General features: G+C 38.6%; 1 protein-coding gene and 1 long non-coding RNA gene across 2 annotated transcripts in view; one reads left to right on the top strand and one right to left on the bottom strand.

Moving 5' to 3' along the window:
- Positions 1-1,607: 1,607 nt before the first annotated feature.
- On the bottom strand, positions 1,608-19,387 carry PRR27 (proline rich 27). Its single transcript, XM_010806180.4, has 4 exons — positions 18,956-19,387; positions 12,684-12,742; positions 8,223-8,804; positions 1,608-1,718 (listed from the first exon to the last, which is right to left on the bottom strand). The coding sequence occupies exons 2-4, from the start codon at positions 12,729-12,731 to the stop codon at positions 1,713-1,715; spliced, it is 636 nt and encodes a 211-aa protein (XP_010804482.3). The 5' UTR covers positions 12,732-12,742; positions 18,956-19,387; the 3' UTR covers positions 1,608-1,712.
- LOC112447094 (uncharacterized) overlaps positions 8,217-19,411 on the top strand; it is a 28,394-nt gene continuing 17,199 nt past the window's right edge. Inside the window, exons 1-2 of the long non-coding RNA XR_003035170.2 lie at positions 8,217-8,304; positions 9,198-9,247. This is a non-coding gene — a long non-coding RNA (uncharacterized lncRNA). The remainder of the gene's footprint in view (positions 8,305-9,197; positions 9,248-19,411) is intronic.

The raw sequence follows: 19,411 nt of genomic DNA, 5'->3' as shown, positions 1-19,411 counted from the left end.
AGTTAAATAGCACTGAGAAGTCCCTTGTTCACAGCAATCTGGAGCCCCAGTTGGGAAAGTGCCGGAGTCCAACTCCAGCAACCAGGGATTCAACCTGAAGAGCTGACGGTGTCGGCCAATGAGACAGCCTCTCAGTTTTCTATGGACTGCCTGTTTATTTCAAGTTTAAGGTTCTCTTTTATACTTTTACAAAAACATTAGGCCAGAGCTTTGACATTTTCAGTTCCCCCTCTCCCAGATTTATTATCTCCATAAATCATTGTTGCTCTTCAAACAGTTCCTGCTTCAGTGATTCTCTCAGAATCAGCCTTATCATCTATTATCTACCTCCTTTAATGTGTCCTATAGTTAACTTGTGATTACATTGTAACTCATGCTACATTCCTCAGTTTACTACTTATCTTCCTAAATCCTGTTTGCCCCTAACATCCTGAGCTCACTATCTCTTAAAAAAGCTTCTAGCTATAGCGTCTCTAAAAATTCCTAACTTCTATAAGCTATAGTAAAATATGCTAACTGTACAACATTCCTTAAATCTTTAACTTCTAACTATTTTAATTATTTCTAAGCCCTAAATTCAGTAAACTCCTTTGCCATAAACATTTTCCTCACAAATAGGCTTCAGATATCAATCCCTCCCATGGCCTCAAGCTATGGCCTATGTGCTCATCCTGGAACACTCTTTTGTAAAAGTCCTTGAACAAATGTCAGTGATCAACTTTATGAATTATTTTCTGAGCAATGCTGCAGAAGGCTTTGTGCCTTCTCATGCTCTTCTCAAGACCAATAAGCACCTTAATATTCCTTTTCAGTCAACTCAGCTGAGGAGAGGAAAAGACAAGTCAGAATTACAAGGCCTAACTCCTTCATCCCGGGATCCGTGCCTGCGGAATGAGGAGAGGGGGCTGGGGACCATGCCTCCATTTTGTCAGTAATGCCTAACACCGCTCCCGACAGGAAAGGGTCCCAGGCAGTGCATCCATCCCATGGGTGAGACTTCGGATTGCAATTTCAAGAGCTCCCACTTATTACCCCAGGCCACAAAGTGTTGTCTTTACCAGATTGTGCACAAAAATGCAGCTCTGGTTTTACTTTAATCTTTTTAAAATACTGTGTTTCACTCTGTAAGTCAAAGGATTTCATTAGACCTCTGGGGGATTGGCCAGACCCTCAGGGACTCAAATTTTAAGACCTATTCCCTTTCTTATCTAAAGTACCACTTGATTTGCTGTGCTTACAGATAGGCATGGAATCCAGACAGTGTCCAGACAGGTCAGAAGCAAGTCAGCTCTCCTACTTCTGAAGGCTGAACAAGACTTCCTCCATTTTAATTTCCTTAACAAAATACTTTCTGTTTACTTTCAGAAGAAACAAATTGGAAACAAAAAATAAAAAAATTATTTTTGTGTTGTATTTTTTATATAGGGTTTATTCAAAAGAAAAGCACATATTGCCATCAGATGTTTAAATCTCTGACAATTATTATTTACATAGTTAAGAAGTAACCTTTTAAAATTGTGAATTGGAAAAAAAAATAAACCATAAATATCATTTCTGTATAAATTAAATCCAATGAAAAAAATCACAAACAAACCTGTATGGTGAGACTGATTATTTAAATGTTTTTTATTGAAATATATTTTTAATGTAACAGAATGGTAGTCTTTGAAAAGAAAATAAATTTTTTTAGCTTTCAGTGATTCTTGTTCCAATTATTCCTGAAAAAGAAAGATAACATATTAGTTTTGTATAAAAAGTATCAAATGGCTATAGAAAATTCCTCTTGTTGCATTATGATTTTAACATTAAGGGACTATATTGAATGGTTATCTATAAATCCATGCTACTATTAGAAGTCACATTTAAGAGATTCAAGTTTGTTTTCCTCTATCTTCTTATAGCTATTATGCATTCTCATAACAATTTTAAAATGCAATGTTAATTCAATGTTATGATTTATTTGCATGCATGCATATATTACATAGAGTATTTTGTGTGGGAGTCTTGGGATCAGATCACCAATCTCCTGATACTGAATGACTTGAAGTAGAATTCCTTCTCTGTCTTAAAAAACTTTTGTAGAAAAGTAGTACTCTTCTTTTACCTGTTATGAATTGTCATTAATATAGTAAGGAAAGAAATATAAATGTTTATTGAAAATATGAAAGTATTAAATTTGTATTAAACCAATACAATATTGTAAAGTAATTAACCTCCAATTAAAATAAATAAATTTATACTTAAAAAATAAATAAAATAAAAAAAATTTTGGAATACCTTGAACTGATTCACTAATAAATACTCTTTTATCTTATATAATAGTAAAATAAAAACCTCAAAGAATATGACAGTAGAAAAGGTTTAACTCAACATTTAAGCCTTAAATTTGTTTTGTAATAGCTACTGTTAAGAGGCATCACCAACAATAGTAAAAGCTATCACATTAGGTCTTCAATTCTACTGTAAGCACTGATGTCATCTTAGCAGAAATCCTGATGTGGTTAACAGTCAAATAAAGCCTTGCCATTTTCCTGTCTAGTGAATATTTATAACAGTCAAATTGGAAAAGATTTATGAAAGGATAAAAGAATGAGGTCACAATAAAGGATAGAAATGGTATGGACATAACAGAAGCAGAAAATATTAAGAAGCAGTGGCAAGAATACTCAGAACTATACAAAAAAGACTATAATGACCCAGATAACCATGATGGTGTGATCACTCACCAAGAGCCGGACAATGTGGAGTGTGAAGTCAAGTGGGCCTTAGGAAGCATCACTACAAACAAAACTAGTGGAGGTGATGGAATTCCAGCTGAGCTATTTCAAGTTCTAAAAGATGATGCTGTGAAAGTGCTGCACTCAATATGCCAGCAAATTTGGAAAACTCAGCAGTGGCCACAGGACTGGAAAACGTCAGTTTTCATTCCAATCCTAAAGAAAGGCAATGCCAAAGAATGTTCAAATTACCATGTAATTGCACTCATCTGATACTCTAGCAAAGTAATACTGAAACTTCTCCAAGTTAGGCTTCAACAGTACATGAACTGGGAAGTTTCAGATGTTCAAGCTGGATTTAGAAAAGGCAGAGGAATCAGATGTCAAATTGAAAACATGTGCTGGATCATCGAAAAAGCAAGAGAGTTCCAGAAAAACATCTATTTCTGCTTTATTGAATATGCCAAAGCCTTTGACTGTGTGGATCACCACAAACTGTGGAAATTCTGAAAGAGATGGGTATACCAGACCACCTTACCTGCCTCCTGAGAAATATTTATGCAGGTCAAGAAGCAACAGTTAGAACTGGACATGGAACAGCAGACTGGTTCCAAATTGGGAAAGGAGTATGTCAAGGCTGTATATTGTCACTCTGCTTATTTAACTTATATGCAGAGTACATCATGCAAAATGCTGGGCTGGATGAAGCACAAACTAGAATCAAGATTTCCAGGAGAAATATCAATAACCTCAGATATGCAGATGACACCACCAGTATGGCAGAAAGTGAAGAAGAACTAAGGAGCCTTGTGATGAAAGTGAAAAAGGAGAGTGAAAAAGCTGGCTTAAAACTCAAAATTCAAAAAACTAAGATCATGACATCCAGTCCCATTACTTGATGGCAAATAGATGGGGAAACAATGAACACAGTGACAGACTTTATTTTCTTGGGCTCCAAAATCACTGCAGATGTTGATTTCAGCCATGAAGTTAAAAGATGCTTGCTCCTTGGAAGAAAATTTATGACAAACCTAGACAGCATATTAAAAGGCAGAGACATTACTTTGCTGACAAAGGTCCATCTAATCAAAGTTATGATTTTTCCAATAGTCATGTATGGATGTGAGAGTAAGACCATAAAAAAGCTGAGTTGCTGAAGAATTGATGCTTTTAAACTGTGGTGTTGGAGCAGACACTTGAGAGTCCTTTGGACTGCAAGGAGATCCAACCAGTCCATCCTAAAGGAGACGAGTCCTGAGTGTTCATTGAAAGGACTGATGTTGAAGCTGATACTCCAATACTTTGGCCTCCTGATGCGAAGAGCTGACTCATTTGAAAAGACCCTAATGCTGGGAAAGACTGAAGGTGGGAGGAGAAGGGGACGACAGAGGATGAGATGGTTGAATGGCATCACCTACTCAATGGACATGAGTTTGAGTAAACTCCGAGAGTTGGTGATGGACAGGGAGGCTGGGTGCTATGGTTCATGGTATCGAAAAGAGTCAGACATGACTGAATGATTGAACTGAACTGAACTGAACTGATACTGCTATCAGACTTAGCTTTTGGAAACAAAGAACTGGTCAAATTATGTAATAAAGGTAAATAAATTCCTTTGGATATAGGAAACAGTCTAAGACATTTAGCAGTGTTTTCAAGGCCCACTTTTCTGAAGTCTTATTTCTTTTTACCCATACTTTCTAAAATAGCTCTTTATCTCCACGTGAGTCATGAACTGTAAGTGTGTATATAGACTGATGGAAGGAGAGTGCTTTGTGTTAAAGAAACATACTAAAGGAACATGTTAATATGTAGAGCATTGGAGCATAAGGATGGCTCTTCAAACTTCTGCGGAGCAGTTCCATGCAAGCATTTAACTTGATCCTGATCTCTATCAGGAATAAGGGTACAAGAAGCAAAGCTTTACCTCCTTCTAGGAAACAACTACTATGCTAATGCTATGCTATGCTAAGTCACTTCAGTCGTGTCCGACTCTGTGCGACCCCATAGATGGCAGCCCACCAGGCTCCCCCGTCCCTGGGATTCTCCAGGCAAGAACACTGGAGTGGGTTGCCATTTCCTTCTCCAATGCATGAAAGTGAAAAGTGAAAGTGAAGTTGCTCAGTCGTGTCTGACTCTTAGCGACCCCATGGATTGCAGCCTAACAGGCTCCTCCATCCATGGGATTTTCTAAGCAAGAGTACTGGAGTGGGGTGCCATTATCCAATTGGTGGCAATACACTTTAGAAATTATTCACTGTTGAATTTAAGCTCTCATTTGTCTGTAGCCTGTGCCCAGGTTTCAGAGTATCTTCCATGTACTTTGAAATTCTTCTTTTCCTTTTTTAAAATAGCCACAGCTCTAAAACTTAGGGACAAAGGGCTTCTATTTTTTTTTTTTTAAATCATAGTTTTTAAGAAAATTTAGAGGACTATGCTGCTGCTGCTAAGTCGCTTCAGTCGTGTCCGACTCTGTGCGACCCCAGAGATGGCAGCCCACCAGGTTCCTCCATCCATGGGATTTTCCAGGCAAGAGTACTGGAGTGGGGTGCCATTGCCTTATAGTTTTGGTCAAAATAAGTAACAGAAACTGAGTATACCATCTTGTCTGAAATGAACTTAAAAAATACCAAAATATGAGAAGCAACTATTTCTCAAGATCTGAATATCAGTTATGAAGAACAGCAATCCCTAAGAGACAAGAAGCAGAGGAAATGAACCTTATGATTGTCTTAGCTTACTGCTTGCATTGTTTTGAGGCCTTAGTGAAGGGAGATGGAGCCGGGAGTCTAGGAAGACCAAGATAGCTAAAATTCACAGAGTAGAGAATCTGAAGGAAAGAGGAAGACAAAGACATAGATACAAAGATCTAAAAAGGTTATCCTATGCTTATAATGGAGAAGGCAATGGCACCCCACTCCAGTACTCTTGCCTGGAAAAATCCTATGGACGGAGGAGCCTGGTAGGTTGCAATCCATGGGGTCGCTAGGAGTTGGACATGACTGAGCGACTTCACTTTCACTTTTCACTTTCATGCACTGGAGAAGGAAATGGCAACCCACTCCAGTGTTCTTGCCTGGAGAATCCCAGGGACTGGGGAGCCTGGTGGGCTGCCGTTTATGGGGTCGCACAGAGTCGGACAAGACTGAAGTGACTTAGCATAGCATAGCATGCTTATAACAGCGTTATTTACAATAGCCAAGATATGGAAGCAAGGTACATGTCCATCAATAGATGAATAAATAAGGAAGGTGTGATTACCTGTATGTATATACACAATGGAATATTAGTCAGCCATGGACTGTAGCCCACCAGGCTCCTCTGTCCATGGAATTCTCCAGGTAAGAATACTGGCATGGATAACCATTCCCTTCTCTAGGGGATCCTCCCATTCCAGGGAGTTAACATGGATCTCCTACATTGCAGGCACATTCTTCACCATCTGAGCCACCAGAGAAACCCCATATATATTGGTAGCTCGGTCATGTCTGACTCTTTGCGACCCCACAGACTGTAGCCTATTGGCTTTCCTGTCTATGGGATTCTCCAGGCAAAAATACTGGAGTGGATTGCCATTCCCTCCATATATATACAAACATATACAAATACTAGTCAGCTATAACAAAGAATGAACTTTTGCCATTTGCAACAATGTGAATGGACCTACGAGTATTATGCTTAGTGAAATAAGTCAGACAGAGAAAGACAAAGTCTCTGTGTTATCAACTTATGTGGAATCTAAAAATTAAAACAAAATACTGTATATAACAAAACAAAAAAAGACAATTATGGAGCACAAACTAGTGGTTATTGGTGGGGAGAAGGAAGGTGGGAGGGAGAAGATAGGGGTATGGGATTAGGAGATACCAACTACTATGTATAAAATAGATAAGCAACAAGAATATACTGTACCACACAGGGCAATATAATCAATGTTTTGTAATAACTTTACATGGAATATAATCTTTAAAAATATCAAATCACAATGATGTGTACCTAAAACTAATATAATATTGTAAATCAACTATAAGTCAATATAAATAAATAAATAGGTTATCCTGAGATATGATGATACTACCTCAGGTCAGGTCAAGAGCCATCTGAAAAGATGAAAAAGTATCTAGTGCTCAAAATGGCACAGTATCTGGCAGGAAAAAACATTTTTATCACACATGCGTGCTAAGTCACTTCAGTTGTGTCTGACTCTTTGCAACCCTATGGATTGTAGCCTGTCAGACTCCCTGTCCATGAGATTCTCCAGGCAAGAATACTGGAGTGGGTTGCCATGCCCTCCTCCAGGGGATCTTCCTGACTCAGGGGTGGAACCTGCATCTCTTATGTCTCCTGCATTGGCAGGCAGGTTCTTTACCACTGGAACCACCTGGGAAGCCCTTGATCACACAGCCAGAGTAAAAAAGCTTAGTTTTCACAGGTCATATGGCTGAGCACTCAGAATGATTTGATCTCTGCAATGGGAAAAATTATCCTTAGATCAAAATGTTTCTCCATTCCTGTTTACTAAAGGTGAAAATCACATGTATACCTGTGGCGGATTCATTTCGATATTTGGCAAAACTAATACAATTATGTAAAGTTTAAAAATAAAATAAAATTAAAAAAAAAAAACTTAAAAAAATAAAGGCGGAAATCACACCAACCTAATGATATCCTAGAATAAATTCTTTCCCTCAATATCAGAAGCAAGGCAAGGCTGTCCATCTAATCAGTTTTATTGAATATTGAACTAAGCAATTTAAGCCAGTATTGTATGCAATATGTAACTGGATATAAATAAATGGTATAAATGGTATTCAGCTTGGAAGTTAAAATGTTCATCAACAAATGAATGGGTAAAAATTATGATATATCCATATAATGTAACATAACTTTGCAAAAAAAGAGACTGAACTATTGATATGCATAACTACATGGATAAATCTCAGAATAATTATGCTTAGTGACAGAATCCAGGCACAAAAGAGTATATACAGTATGATTCTGCTTATACAGCATCCCGGAAATTGCAAACCAATCTGTACCAACAGAAAATACATCAAGAACAAGAAAAAGGGGAGCGTGGGAATATTTAAAACAAACAAACAACAACAACAACAAAAAAAACAGTAGGATACTTCCGGCTATTGTGAATATAGTCTTATCTTGGTGTTTTTTTTCATTGCTGTTCTTCACTCACTAAGTCGAATCGGACTCTTTGCAACCACTCGAACTGTAGCAAGCTAGTCTTTCCCTGTCCTTTACTATCTCTCTGAGTTTGTTCAAGCTCATGTCCATTGAGTCAGCAATGCCAACAAACCATGGGTGTGTATATACATGCCCAAACTTATCGAAGTATACGTTTTTAGTATTGGTAGTTTTTTTTTATATCCTATCTCAAAAAAGCTGTTCAAAATATCTCAGTGGATATATGTTTGTTTATAGAGAGGCTGTTTCTTTCCTGCTACTATAAATCTCATGCATCACAGGACTAAGACTGAGGCCACTTACCCGGTCAAAAGAAATAGAGGACTGAGGTTCTGGGGCAGCGAGGGCATCTGCTGCAGGCTCGGCTTCATCAGGCTCTGTGATAGTAAGTGGTTGGACATCTGGGACAGTATGTGGGGGTGTAGTAGGTGGGACAAGAATCTCAACTATATATGTATTTGCAGAAGGTGCAGCTTCATTAGGTGAGTATAAAGGTCCTATAGGTCTACTTGAGACAGGAACAAGGCGGAAAACCCCAGTAGGAGGAATTTGACCGGAAAAAGGAGATATGGGAAGACCAGCAATACTGTAGAGGGGAGCTCCAAGAGCAGTGAAAACCAGGGGATTTGAGGGTACTGCAGGGTCATTGGGGAGGTTAGTCTTTGTAAGATAGACAGGAGGAGTGAAATCTCTGTCTGGCATGGGACAAGGAATACTTGCAGATGGGTTAACTGGACAAGGAATACTTGCAGATGGGGTAACTGGGTAAGAAATACTTGCAGATGGGTTAAATGGATAAGGAATACTTGCAGATGGGATAACTGGGTAAGAAATACTTGCAGATGGGTTAACTGGGTAAGGACTGCCTATGTTGTCACTGTAATCCTAAAGGAGAGCAAAGTAGTCAATTAAAGATGATTACCTCCATCCTATCTCTATATTACTTATGACTGTGATGACATTTAATAAGTAAAGATTATATTATATAATCTTTTGGGCTTATCACAAAATCCCCAGGGACTAAAGACTTTGCAATATAACTTCTCAATGAATGTAGATTGTTCCTCAATGGTTTGGGATACTTTGTCTTTCTTGATGGATTTTCAAAAACTTTTTAAAAGAATCAAATGAGTGGCTACTTTGTGCTGTCCATGTGCCATGTGTCCACGTGGATAGAACAGACAAGGTTTTTTTGCTTGTGCCAGGGTTGCTATCTCCCAGGTAGGAAGCTTCTTCATTAAAATTTAATATTGTGTATAATATTCTTTCCAATTTTAGGGTCCATTCCTGAATTACTGAGTTAAAATACTTGCTCCTGGATCATGAAGGTAAGATGCATGATACACAAGCAATAGACATTCAGAGTGTTCACAGAGACTGACACATAACAATGATTCATATTGTGATCAGGGAGTTCTAATTCTTATGATTAAAATCTTAATTCTTGTAAGAAATTAAAAGTAGTATCCCATATTGTTTTCATTTTTAAAATTATTTTCTGTTCCTTCGCCATATGTCTAATGGTATTTGGTTAAAACTGTACACATCTGGATCATATGTCTTGGCTTTTCCTTGATAGATTGTTGTGTTGATCTACTGCGTACTTGTGGGTAGATATTATTGTTATTTTCTTAACACTCTCCTGTCATCAGAATTAAGGCAAAAATGACAAAGAACTAAACAAAAATTCTAATGGCAGTAAACTGATGAATGTCTTGGTGTGCTACATAGGGATACTTTGAGTATTTGCTGCACAGAAGTCACCTAACAATTTGGGACATACTCCTCCTGCTACTAATTCCTAGATCATGCTTTCTTCTGCTATGCTTTCATATAGGCAAAATCTTCTCAGATTCATCACTTATTTTGTTGAAGTAAACTCAGTACAATATTGTTATAAAATCTTGTCAAAGCGTGAGAAGGAAACCTGGGCATAGCAAAACTTATATCCACTATAAAGGGGATATACTTGCTTAATGCTTTTGTTCATTGAAAAGAAATAAAATTCTTACAGTAAATATGTCGAGCACAAATATATTTATACTTAATAAACATTTTTCTATCAAATATGAGTTTAATAGGATTGATATTTTAACAGCAATATTAGTCACAAAATTGCATACAAAAAATCAGAGAGTTTTAAAATGTAAAATATACTTCAAGGTAGAAACAAATACATTTCTGTGCGTGTTAGTCACTCAGTCATGTACAACTCTTTGCAATTCCATGGACTGTAGCCCGCCAGGCTCCTTTGTCCATGGATTTCTCTAGGCAAGAATACTGGAGTGGGTTTCCCTTTCCTCCGAAATACATTTATACATAGATGAAAAAAAAAAAGTTTTACCTCATCAATAAAGTGGAAGCATTTCTAAAACAAAGGAAAAAGTTAATTCACTATGGTTATTCATTATGGAGCTCCAGAGAGATAAGAAAGGAGAGATAATAAAGACTTTTTAAGTGAAAAATTCAAATAAATACAGGAAAACAGCAGAATGGGAAAGACTAGAGATCTCTTCAAGAAAGTTGGAGATATCAAGGGAAAATTTCATGCAAATATGGGCACAATAAAGGACAGAAGCAGCAAGGACTTAAGAGAAGCTGAAGAGATTAAGAAGAGGTGGCAAGAATACACAGAAAACTATACAAAAAAGGTCTTCATGACCTTGATAACCATGATGGTGTGATCACTTACCTAAAGCCAGACGTGCCGAAGTGTGAAGTCAAGGGGGCCTTAGGAAGAATTAGTAAGAACAAAGGTAGAGGAGGTGATGGAATTCCAGCTGAGATAGTTCAAGTCCTAAAAGATGATGCTGTGAAAGTGCTGCACTCAATATGCCAGCAAATTTGAAAGGCTCAGCAGTGGCCACAGGATTGGAAAAGGTGTTTTCATTCCAATACCAAAGAAAGGCAATGCCAGAGAATGTTCAAACTACTATACAATTGTGCTTATTTCACATCCTAGCAAGATAATGCTCAAAATCCTTCAAGCTAAGCTTCAGCAGTATGTGAACTAAGAACTTTTAGATGTATAAGCTGGATTTAGAAAAAGTACAAGAACTGGAGATCAAATTGCCAACATCTTCTGGATCATAGAAAAAGTAAGGCAATTCCAAAATAATGTCTGCTTTTGCTTCATTGACTATGCTAAAGCTTTTGACTGTGTGGAGCAGAGCAAACTGTGGAAAATTCCTAAAGAGAGGGCAATACCAGACCATCTTACCTGTCTCCTGAGAAACTTTTAGGCAGATCAAGAAGCAACAGTTAGAACTGAGCATGGAACAGTGGACTGATTCAAAATTGGAAAAGGAGTATATCAAGGCTGTATATTGTCACCCTGCTTATTTACCTTTATGCATATTGGAGTTGCTCAGTCGTGTCTGACTCTGCGACCCCATGGACTGTAGCCTACCAGGCTCCTCTCTCCATGGGATTTTCCAGGCAATAGTACTGGAGTGGGTTTCCTTCTCCAGGGGATCTTCCGGACCCAGGTATTGAATCCGGGTCTCCTGCATTGTAGACAGACGCTTTATCATCTGAGCCACCAGGGAAAACATATGAAATGCCAGGATGGATGAAGCACAAGCTGGAATCAAGATTGCTGGGAGAAATATCAACAACTTCAGATGTGCATATGATGCCACTATGACAGCAGAAAGCAAAGGGGAACTAAAGAGCCTCTTGATTAATACAAAAGAGGAGAGAGAAAAAGTTGGCTTAAAGCGCAACATTGAAAAAACTAAGATCATGGCATCTGGTCCCGTCTGTTCATGGCAGATAGGCAGGGAAACAATAGAAACCATGACATACTTTATTTTCTTGGGCTACAAAATCACTGGACGGTGACTGTAGTCACAAAATTAATAGATGCTTGCTTCTTGGAAGAAAAGCTATGACCAACCTAGATAGCATATTAGAAAGCAGAGACATCACTTTGCTGACAAAGGTCCGTATGGTAAAAGCTATGGTTTTTCCAGTATTCATGTATGGATGGGAGAGTTGGACCATAAAGAAGGGTGAGAGTTGGAGAACTGATACTTTTGAATCGTGGTGTTGGAGAAGACTCTTGAGAGTCTCTTGGACTGCAAGTCGATCCAACCAGTTAATCCTAAAGAAATTAACCCTGAATATTTACTGGAAGAACTGATGCTGAAACTGAAGCTCCAACGCTTTGGCCGCCTAATGCAAAGAACCAACTCATTGAAAAAGACCCTGATGCTGGAAAAGATTGAAGGCAGGAGGAGAAGGGGCTAACATAGGATGAGATGGTTGGATGCCATCACCAACTCAATGGACATGAGTTTGAGCAAACTCTGGGAGATAGTGAGAGAAGCCTGGAATGCTGCAGTCCATGGGGTCATAGAGTCAGACATAGTGACTGAAAAACAACAACTACATCAGACCTCCAGCAATGGGACTTCACTTCCAGAGGAAGCCTAATCCAGTTTTGTATAATTTGAAAATGTAAACTATTAAGATCATCTGCCTGGAATTCTGGTTCCCTATAATTTTATTCTCCGCCAACCCACTGCCTTTCTGAATTCACTTCTTTTCCTTACTGTTTATTCATTTTAAGATTACACAACTTTTATTATTTTGGCATCTGAAAATTTCTTTTGAAAAGTTTGGCACAATAAACTGCATACTCATTAACATGTCTATGCATCATTATCAACACTATAACTACAATATACAATTGTAGAATCGCTGTCTACACTTATTTGATGATTATACTATTGCTGCAATTTTAAAAGTCCATTTACTTACCCTTGCAAAAGAAACATACATGAGGCAGGCCCAAAGGAGAAACTTCATGTTGGTTGACCCTACGAACATTAATGTTATAAATTGATTGTTTCAGAAAACATACAATATATTTCATATTTTTCTTCTTTAGAATAATAAAAGTATCTATGGCTTTATTAGTCTGACAGAATGGGAAAGACTAGAGATCTCTTCAAGAAAATTAGAGATACCAAGGGAACACATTTCATGCAAAGACGGGCTCGATAAAGGACAGAAATGGTATGGACCTAACAGAAGCAGAAGATATTAAGAAGAGGTGGCAAGAATATACAGGAGAATTGTATAAAAAATATCGTCACAACCCAGATAATCACCATGGTGTGATCACTCATCTAGAGCCAGACATCCTGGAATGTGAAGTCAGGTGGGTGTTAGAAAGCATCACTATGAACAAAGTTAGTGGAGGTGATGGAATTCCAGTTGAGCTATTTCAAATCCTGAAAGATGATGCTGTGAAAGTGCTGCACTCAATATGCCAGCACATTTGGAAAACTCAGCAGTGGCCACAGGACTGGAAAAGGTCAGTTTTCATTCCAATCCCAAAGAGAGGCAATGCCACAGAATGCTCAAACTACCGCACAATTGCACTCATCTCACACACTAGTAAAGTAATGCTCAAAATTCTCCAAGCCAGGCTTCAGCAATATGTGAAGCGTGAACTTCCAGATGTTCAAGCTAGTTTTAGAAAAGACAGAGGAACCAGAGATAAAATTGCCAACATCCACTAGATCATGGAAAAAGCAAGAGAGTTCCAGAAAAACATCTATCTCTGCTTTATTGACTATGGCAAAGCCTTTGACTGTGTGGATCACAATAAACTGTGGAAAATTCTGAAAGAGATGGGAATACCAGACAACCTGACCTGCCTCTTGAGAAACCTATATGCAAGTCAGGAAGCAACAGTTAGAACTGGACATGGAACAACAGAATGGTTCCAAATAGAAAAGGAGTATGTCGAGGCTGTATATTGTCACCCTGCTTATTTAACTTCTATGCAGAGTACATCATGAGAAACACGGGGCTGGAAGAAGCACAAGCTGGAATCAAGATTGCTGGAGAAATATCAATAACCTCAGATATGCAGATGGTGATTGCAGCCATGAAATTAAAAGACGCTTACTCCTTGGAAGGAAAATTATGACCAACCTAGATGGCATATTCAAAAGCAGAGACATTACTTTGCCAACAAAGGTCCGTCTAGTCAAGGTTGTGGTTTTTCCAGTGGTCATGTATGATGTGAGAGTTGGACTGTGAAGAAAGCTGAGCACTGAAGAATTGATGCTTTTGAACTGTGGTGTTGGAGAAGACTCTTGAGAGTCCCTTGGACTGCAAGGAGATCCAACCAGTCCATCTTAAAGGAGATCGGTCCTGGGTGTTCTTTGGAAGGACTGATGCTAAAGTTGAGACTCCAATACTTTGGCCACCTCATGCGAAGAGTTGAGTCATTGGAAAAGACCCTGATACTGGGAAAGATTGGAGGCAGGAGGAGAAATGGATGGCAGAGGATGAGATGGCTGGATGGCATCACTGACTCGAAGGGCATGGCTTTTGGTGAACTCCGGGAGTTGGTGATGGACAGGGAGGCCTGGCATGCTGCAATTCATGGGGTCGCAAAGAGTTGGACACAACTGAGCGACTGAACTGAACTGAAAACTAAAAAAATAAAAACCTATCAATTCTCTGATTTGATTTTAAGTTACTTGCTTATTTCAGAACCATAAAAATAGCGAAGTTTAAATGTAATTCCAAAACGCACTTTGCAAATATGTATTAGGTGTGTGTGTACTGAATCACAGCAGTCACGTCTGAGTCTGTTAGACGCTATGGACCTTAGCCAGCCAGGATCCTCTGTCCATGGGATTCTCTAGGTAAGAATATTGGAGTGGGTTGTCATGCCCTCCTCCAGGGAATCTTCCCAACCCAGGACCCAGGGATCAAATCTGCATTGGCAGGTGGGTTTTTTTGTTTACCAGTGCAGCCACCTGGGAAGACCAAATATGCACTACTTATCTGATTTTTTTTGCATCAGTTGGTAATTGCAGTGAAGGAATCTTATGCTTTATTTCATTTTAAGTATAGAATACAATTGAAAAACAAATTGTTTAAAAATTAACAGTATAGTCTCTCTTCTTATGTTCAGTTCAGTCGCTCAGTTGTGTCCGACTCTGCCACCCCATGAACCGCTGCAAGCCAGGCCTCCCTGTGCATTACCAACTCCTGGAGTCCACCCAAACCCATGTCCATCGAGTTGGTGATGCCATCCAACCATCTCATCCTCTGTTGTCCCCTTCTTTTCCTGCCCTCAATTATTCCCAGCATCAGGGTCTTTTCAAATGAGTCAGCTCTTCTCATCAGGTGGCCAAAGTATTGGAGTTTCAGCTTCAGCATCAGTCCTTCCAATGAACACCCAGGACTGGTCTCCTTTAGGATGGACTGGTTGGATCTCCTTGCAGTCCAAGGGACTCTCAAGAGTCTTCTCCAACACCACAGTTCAAAAGCATCAATTCTTTGGTGCTCAGCTTTCTTCACAGTCCAACTCTCAATCCATAATGACTACTGGAAAAACCATAGCCTTGACTAGACGGACCTTTATTGGCAAAGTAATGTCTCTGCTTTTTAATATGCTGTCTAGGTTGGTCATAACTTTCCTTCCAAGGAGTAAGTGTCTTTTAATTTCATGGCTGCAATCACCATCTGCAGTGATTTTGGAGCCCCCCAAAATAAAGCCAGCCACTGTTTCCACTTTTTCCCCATATATTTGCCATGAAGGGATGGGACTGGATGCCATGATCTTAGTTTTGTGAATGTTGAGCTTTAAGCCAACTTTTTCACTCTCCTCTTTCACTTTCATCAAGAGGCTAATTAGTTCTTCTTCACTTTCTGCCAGAAGGGTGGTGTTATCTGCATATCTGAGGTATTGCTATTTCTCCCAGCAATCTTGATTCCAGCTTGTGCTTCCTCCAGCCCAGCGTTTCTCATGATGTACTCTGCATATAAGTTAATTAAGCAGGGTGACAATATACAGCCTTGACGTACTCCTTTCCCAATTTGGAACCATTCTGTTGTTCCACGTCCTGTTCTAACTGTTGCTTCCTGATCTGCATACAGGTTTCTCAAGAGGCAGGTCAGGTGGTCTGGTATTCCCATCTCTTTCAGAATTTTCCACAGTTTATTGTGAGTGTTACAAATATTAATTACCTACCAAAATAATTATAATCATTAAAACTTAGAAGAGCCCCTCCATCCTGTGAATTTATTATTGACCACAGTATCTCCAGTTATACATAGTACTGAATAAGAAATGGCAATATGATATTGTTCGGTAGGTAGAATAGGGAAAAGGAATCCAAAATGGCGGTGGCTAAAAGACAAGGAAGGTCAAAGGAAGGTCCGAGGACCAGAGTGAAAACTTCAGGCAGAACAAACAGCACTCCTGGCTAAGCCCAATTTGCATAGGGCAGGCCCAGGTGGAGAAAAAAAACATATAAAATGAGGAAGCGCTTTCTCATGGCCTCTCTCCCGCGTGCGTGCCCCTGCCCTCCCCCCTCACTCTCTCTCTCTCCCTCCCTCTCCATGCACTCCTCCACTCTCTTATTTTCGAGTCTTGGATTCTCCTGCTATCTTCTAAATAAAATGGAGCTGTAACACTGATTTGCCTAAGAGCTGTAGCATGGTTTGTCCAAGACCCGAGAGCTGTGACGCACCAAGGGCTTTAATGTCCGTTGCTCCAAATCTTTGTTGTGACGAGACAAAGAACCAAGGAACATACACTCGCGTGACAATATCATACTGGTTGGCAGTGCTCAAGTAATGATCGGAGCAACATGAAGTTATTTAGCTTGATACACTCTTGAATCATAATATTGGCTGCAGTGTTTATTCAGAGCAAGAGAATCCTTTCTTCAAGTGCATAATATTCTTTCTGTGGAGTCAATTAATACAAATCCCACTACTAAAATCCTCAAAGAAGGAACAAAAAGTGCTCATATACAAGCATAAAATATTTTCCTCATCTTATTCTGAGCTATAACATATGTCTGACATTCAGTAAAGAGAGTTACAAGATACACTGAAAGTCAAGAAAAAATTATGAAGATAAAAAGAAGCCATCAGACCAGAGTCAGTTATATAGATGTTGGAATTCTCCTTCAGGGGATCTTCCCAACCCAGGGATGAAACCCAGGTCTCCCACATTGCACGTGGATTCTTTACCGTCTGAGCCGCCAGGAAAGCCTACGTGTAAATTTCATTGACCCTCTATTTCTGACTGTTACACTGAAAATTAGTATTATTAAGTCCATTACTTTGTGAGTCAACAAGTTAGGAAAACTGCAGATTATGTTTGACAGGTGGAAAGAATAGACATGAACAAACATGAGAGTACTCTTCTGTTATGTACAAGCTAATATCCACAAATGTTAGGTGACCAGAATACAGATAGAGCAGAACATATCTTGCTATTTTGTAATAATGGAAATAGGATACTTTATTCGTTGTTATTGACTGCTGTGCTCTTGGAAATGTCAAGATGTTTAATTTACAAGAGAAATACTTAACAAAGATATGTCACTAACTATTGTTACCATAAGTATGCAATCCACCTCCAAAGTTTTGTAATGTGTTTTCCTGCTTTCATATGTTTTAAGTCTTTTTCAATTATAGGAGACCCTTTAGGTATCTATCTGTACCCATAATATAAACTTGCATCTAGATAGTGTTTGACAAATCCTTGAAGATTATTTGTTGATTGAAAAAAGCAGCTACAATGAATACTGTGTTCCAGTTTAATCTGTGGTAATAAAATATTACCATCAGTCTTCCTTAATGACTCAGTGGTAAAGAATCCACCTGCCCATGCAGGGGACTCAGGTTGGGTTCCTGATCCTGGAAGATGCCTTGGAGAAGGAAATGGGAACCCTCTTCAGTATTCTTGCCTGGGAAATCCCATGATTAGAGAAGTCTGGCAGGCTACAGTCCATGGGGTCAGAAAGAGTCAGACACGACTTAGCGACTAAAACAACAAAATAAATAAAATATTAGGTGTGGAGTATATGGAATATATGGAATTCATTCAAGTGTCAGATAATGTTTTGATTACTGAGGACTTGATGTCTGCTTACACATTGCCACTGATATTGCTTACATTTTAATTTGGAAAGCCAACAAATATAGACAGGGTTTTAGAAGTCAACTGGGTATATCTGTTTAAATTTGGGGAACAGTAATTTAGAGCTGAATTTATCTAAATAATTAAGAGCTGATTTTAATCAGCCGATTGTATGTGGCAATTAAAATGTTTAAAGTGGACAATATGATTTAGGAAAAAATATGTTGAAATTGAAAAGAAGTGGCTGTGGCCAGAGGCCTAGAGAGCATTGATATTTGTGTAGGAGAAAGAAATGGAGTATTTCCAGTAAGAAATAGCTAAATAAAGACAATTGTAAGAATCACCAGGACATAAATATCAATAGATCCAAATAGAATGTTGCCCCTGAAGACAACATATTTTTTTTTGCTAAAATTTCCTCATCCATAAGGTATAATAGTATTAAGAGTTATTAGTAATATAAGAGTATTGTTAATAGTTATAAAGATAATTGAAAGTGAAAGTGAAAGTGAAGTCGCTCAGTTGTGTCTGACTCTTTGCGATCCCATGGACTGTAGCCTACCAGGCTCCTCCGTCCATGGGATTTTCCAGGCGGTAGTACTGGAGTGGATTGCCATTTCCTTCTCCAGGGGATCTTCCCAACCCAGGGATTGAACCCAGGTCTCCCACATTGTAGACAGATGCTTTACCATCTGAGCCACCAGGGAAGTGTGCACATAAGCTGTTCAATAAGTTTCAGATGTTATAATCATTTTTATTACTTTGCCCAGTGAACAACACTGAACAGGATAGAGTACAGGGAAATTTTAAAAAGCACCAGAGGAGCTATTAGTTTCGAACCAGAGAAAGATCACCACAGCCCTTGAGATTTGAAGGAGACAGTTAAAGTTATGTTCAGATTGAGATCAAGTTAGTGAAGTGTAATGCTAGTGAGGTGGATAGTGTTTAGGATTGATAAACTCAATATTTGTCAATACAGTAGAAAGGTAATTTTTTTTTTCAGTAAGATAATTAGGAGTTTAGAGAGAGTTGAAGAAGGCAGCTAACTCTAATGCCAAGACAACAAAGATTGGTAAGCAGTCTTTCATGACTAACATGTTTAGAAATGTTTAAAAAACAAACTTACTTTAGTATTCAGCTGCTTTGCATGAAGTAGCAGTAGAAATTTAGTTCATGGTTGTATGCTTTCCAGTAGCACTAAGTGCAGAGGGACAGAAGAGTTACATGAGTTATCAAAATGATATTAAAAAAAATCAAGGGTTAAGTCTGGGCTGTGTAAGAAAGGAAGTGAGGAGAATAAGAAATAGAATGGAATATATTCAGAGTGTTAAGGGATGGAGTGTTCTATGAAGACAAAGTAAAATTCTCTTAGCTTCTACCCCTTCCACTCTTTCAAAATATATGGCATGTGTACCCTTCTTCTGAGAAACCCTTCAGTGTTCAGCCTGAATAGGAAAAAAAGTGAGGTTAAGAGGGCTTGGATAGAATGGAGTACAATGAGAAGGTTAAAGGACTGGAGTAGTCTACTGAATCAAAGAAATCTCCAATTTTCAAATCTTTTCATCAAAGATACATATCATAT

The sequence above is a fragment of the Bos taurus genome, chromosome 6 (assembly GCF_002263795.3).
Source record: "Bos taurus isolate L1 Dominette 01449 registration number 42190680 breed Hereford chromosome 6, ARS-UCD2.0, whole genome shotgun sequence".
In the NCBI taxonomy this organism is placed as follows: Eukaryota; Metazoa; Chordata; class Mammalia; order Artiodactyla; family Bovidae; genus Bos; species Bos taurus.
The sequence above is the reverse complement of the archived record's forward strand: the minus strand, read 5'-3'. Positions and strand labels throughout refer to the sequence as shown.

What these genes read in the sequence shown, in the direction of transcription:
- PRR27 (XM_010806180.4), bottom strand. Translation starts at nt 12,731, where the DNA reads ATGAAGTTTCTCCTTTGGGCCTGCCTCATGTATGTTTCTTTTGCAAGG. An exon ending in TGTATGTTTCTTTTGCAAGG is followed by an intron (nt 8,805 to 12,683) that starts GTAAGTAAATGG and finishes GCTCTCCTTTAG; the next exon opens with GATTACAGTGACAACATAGG.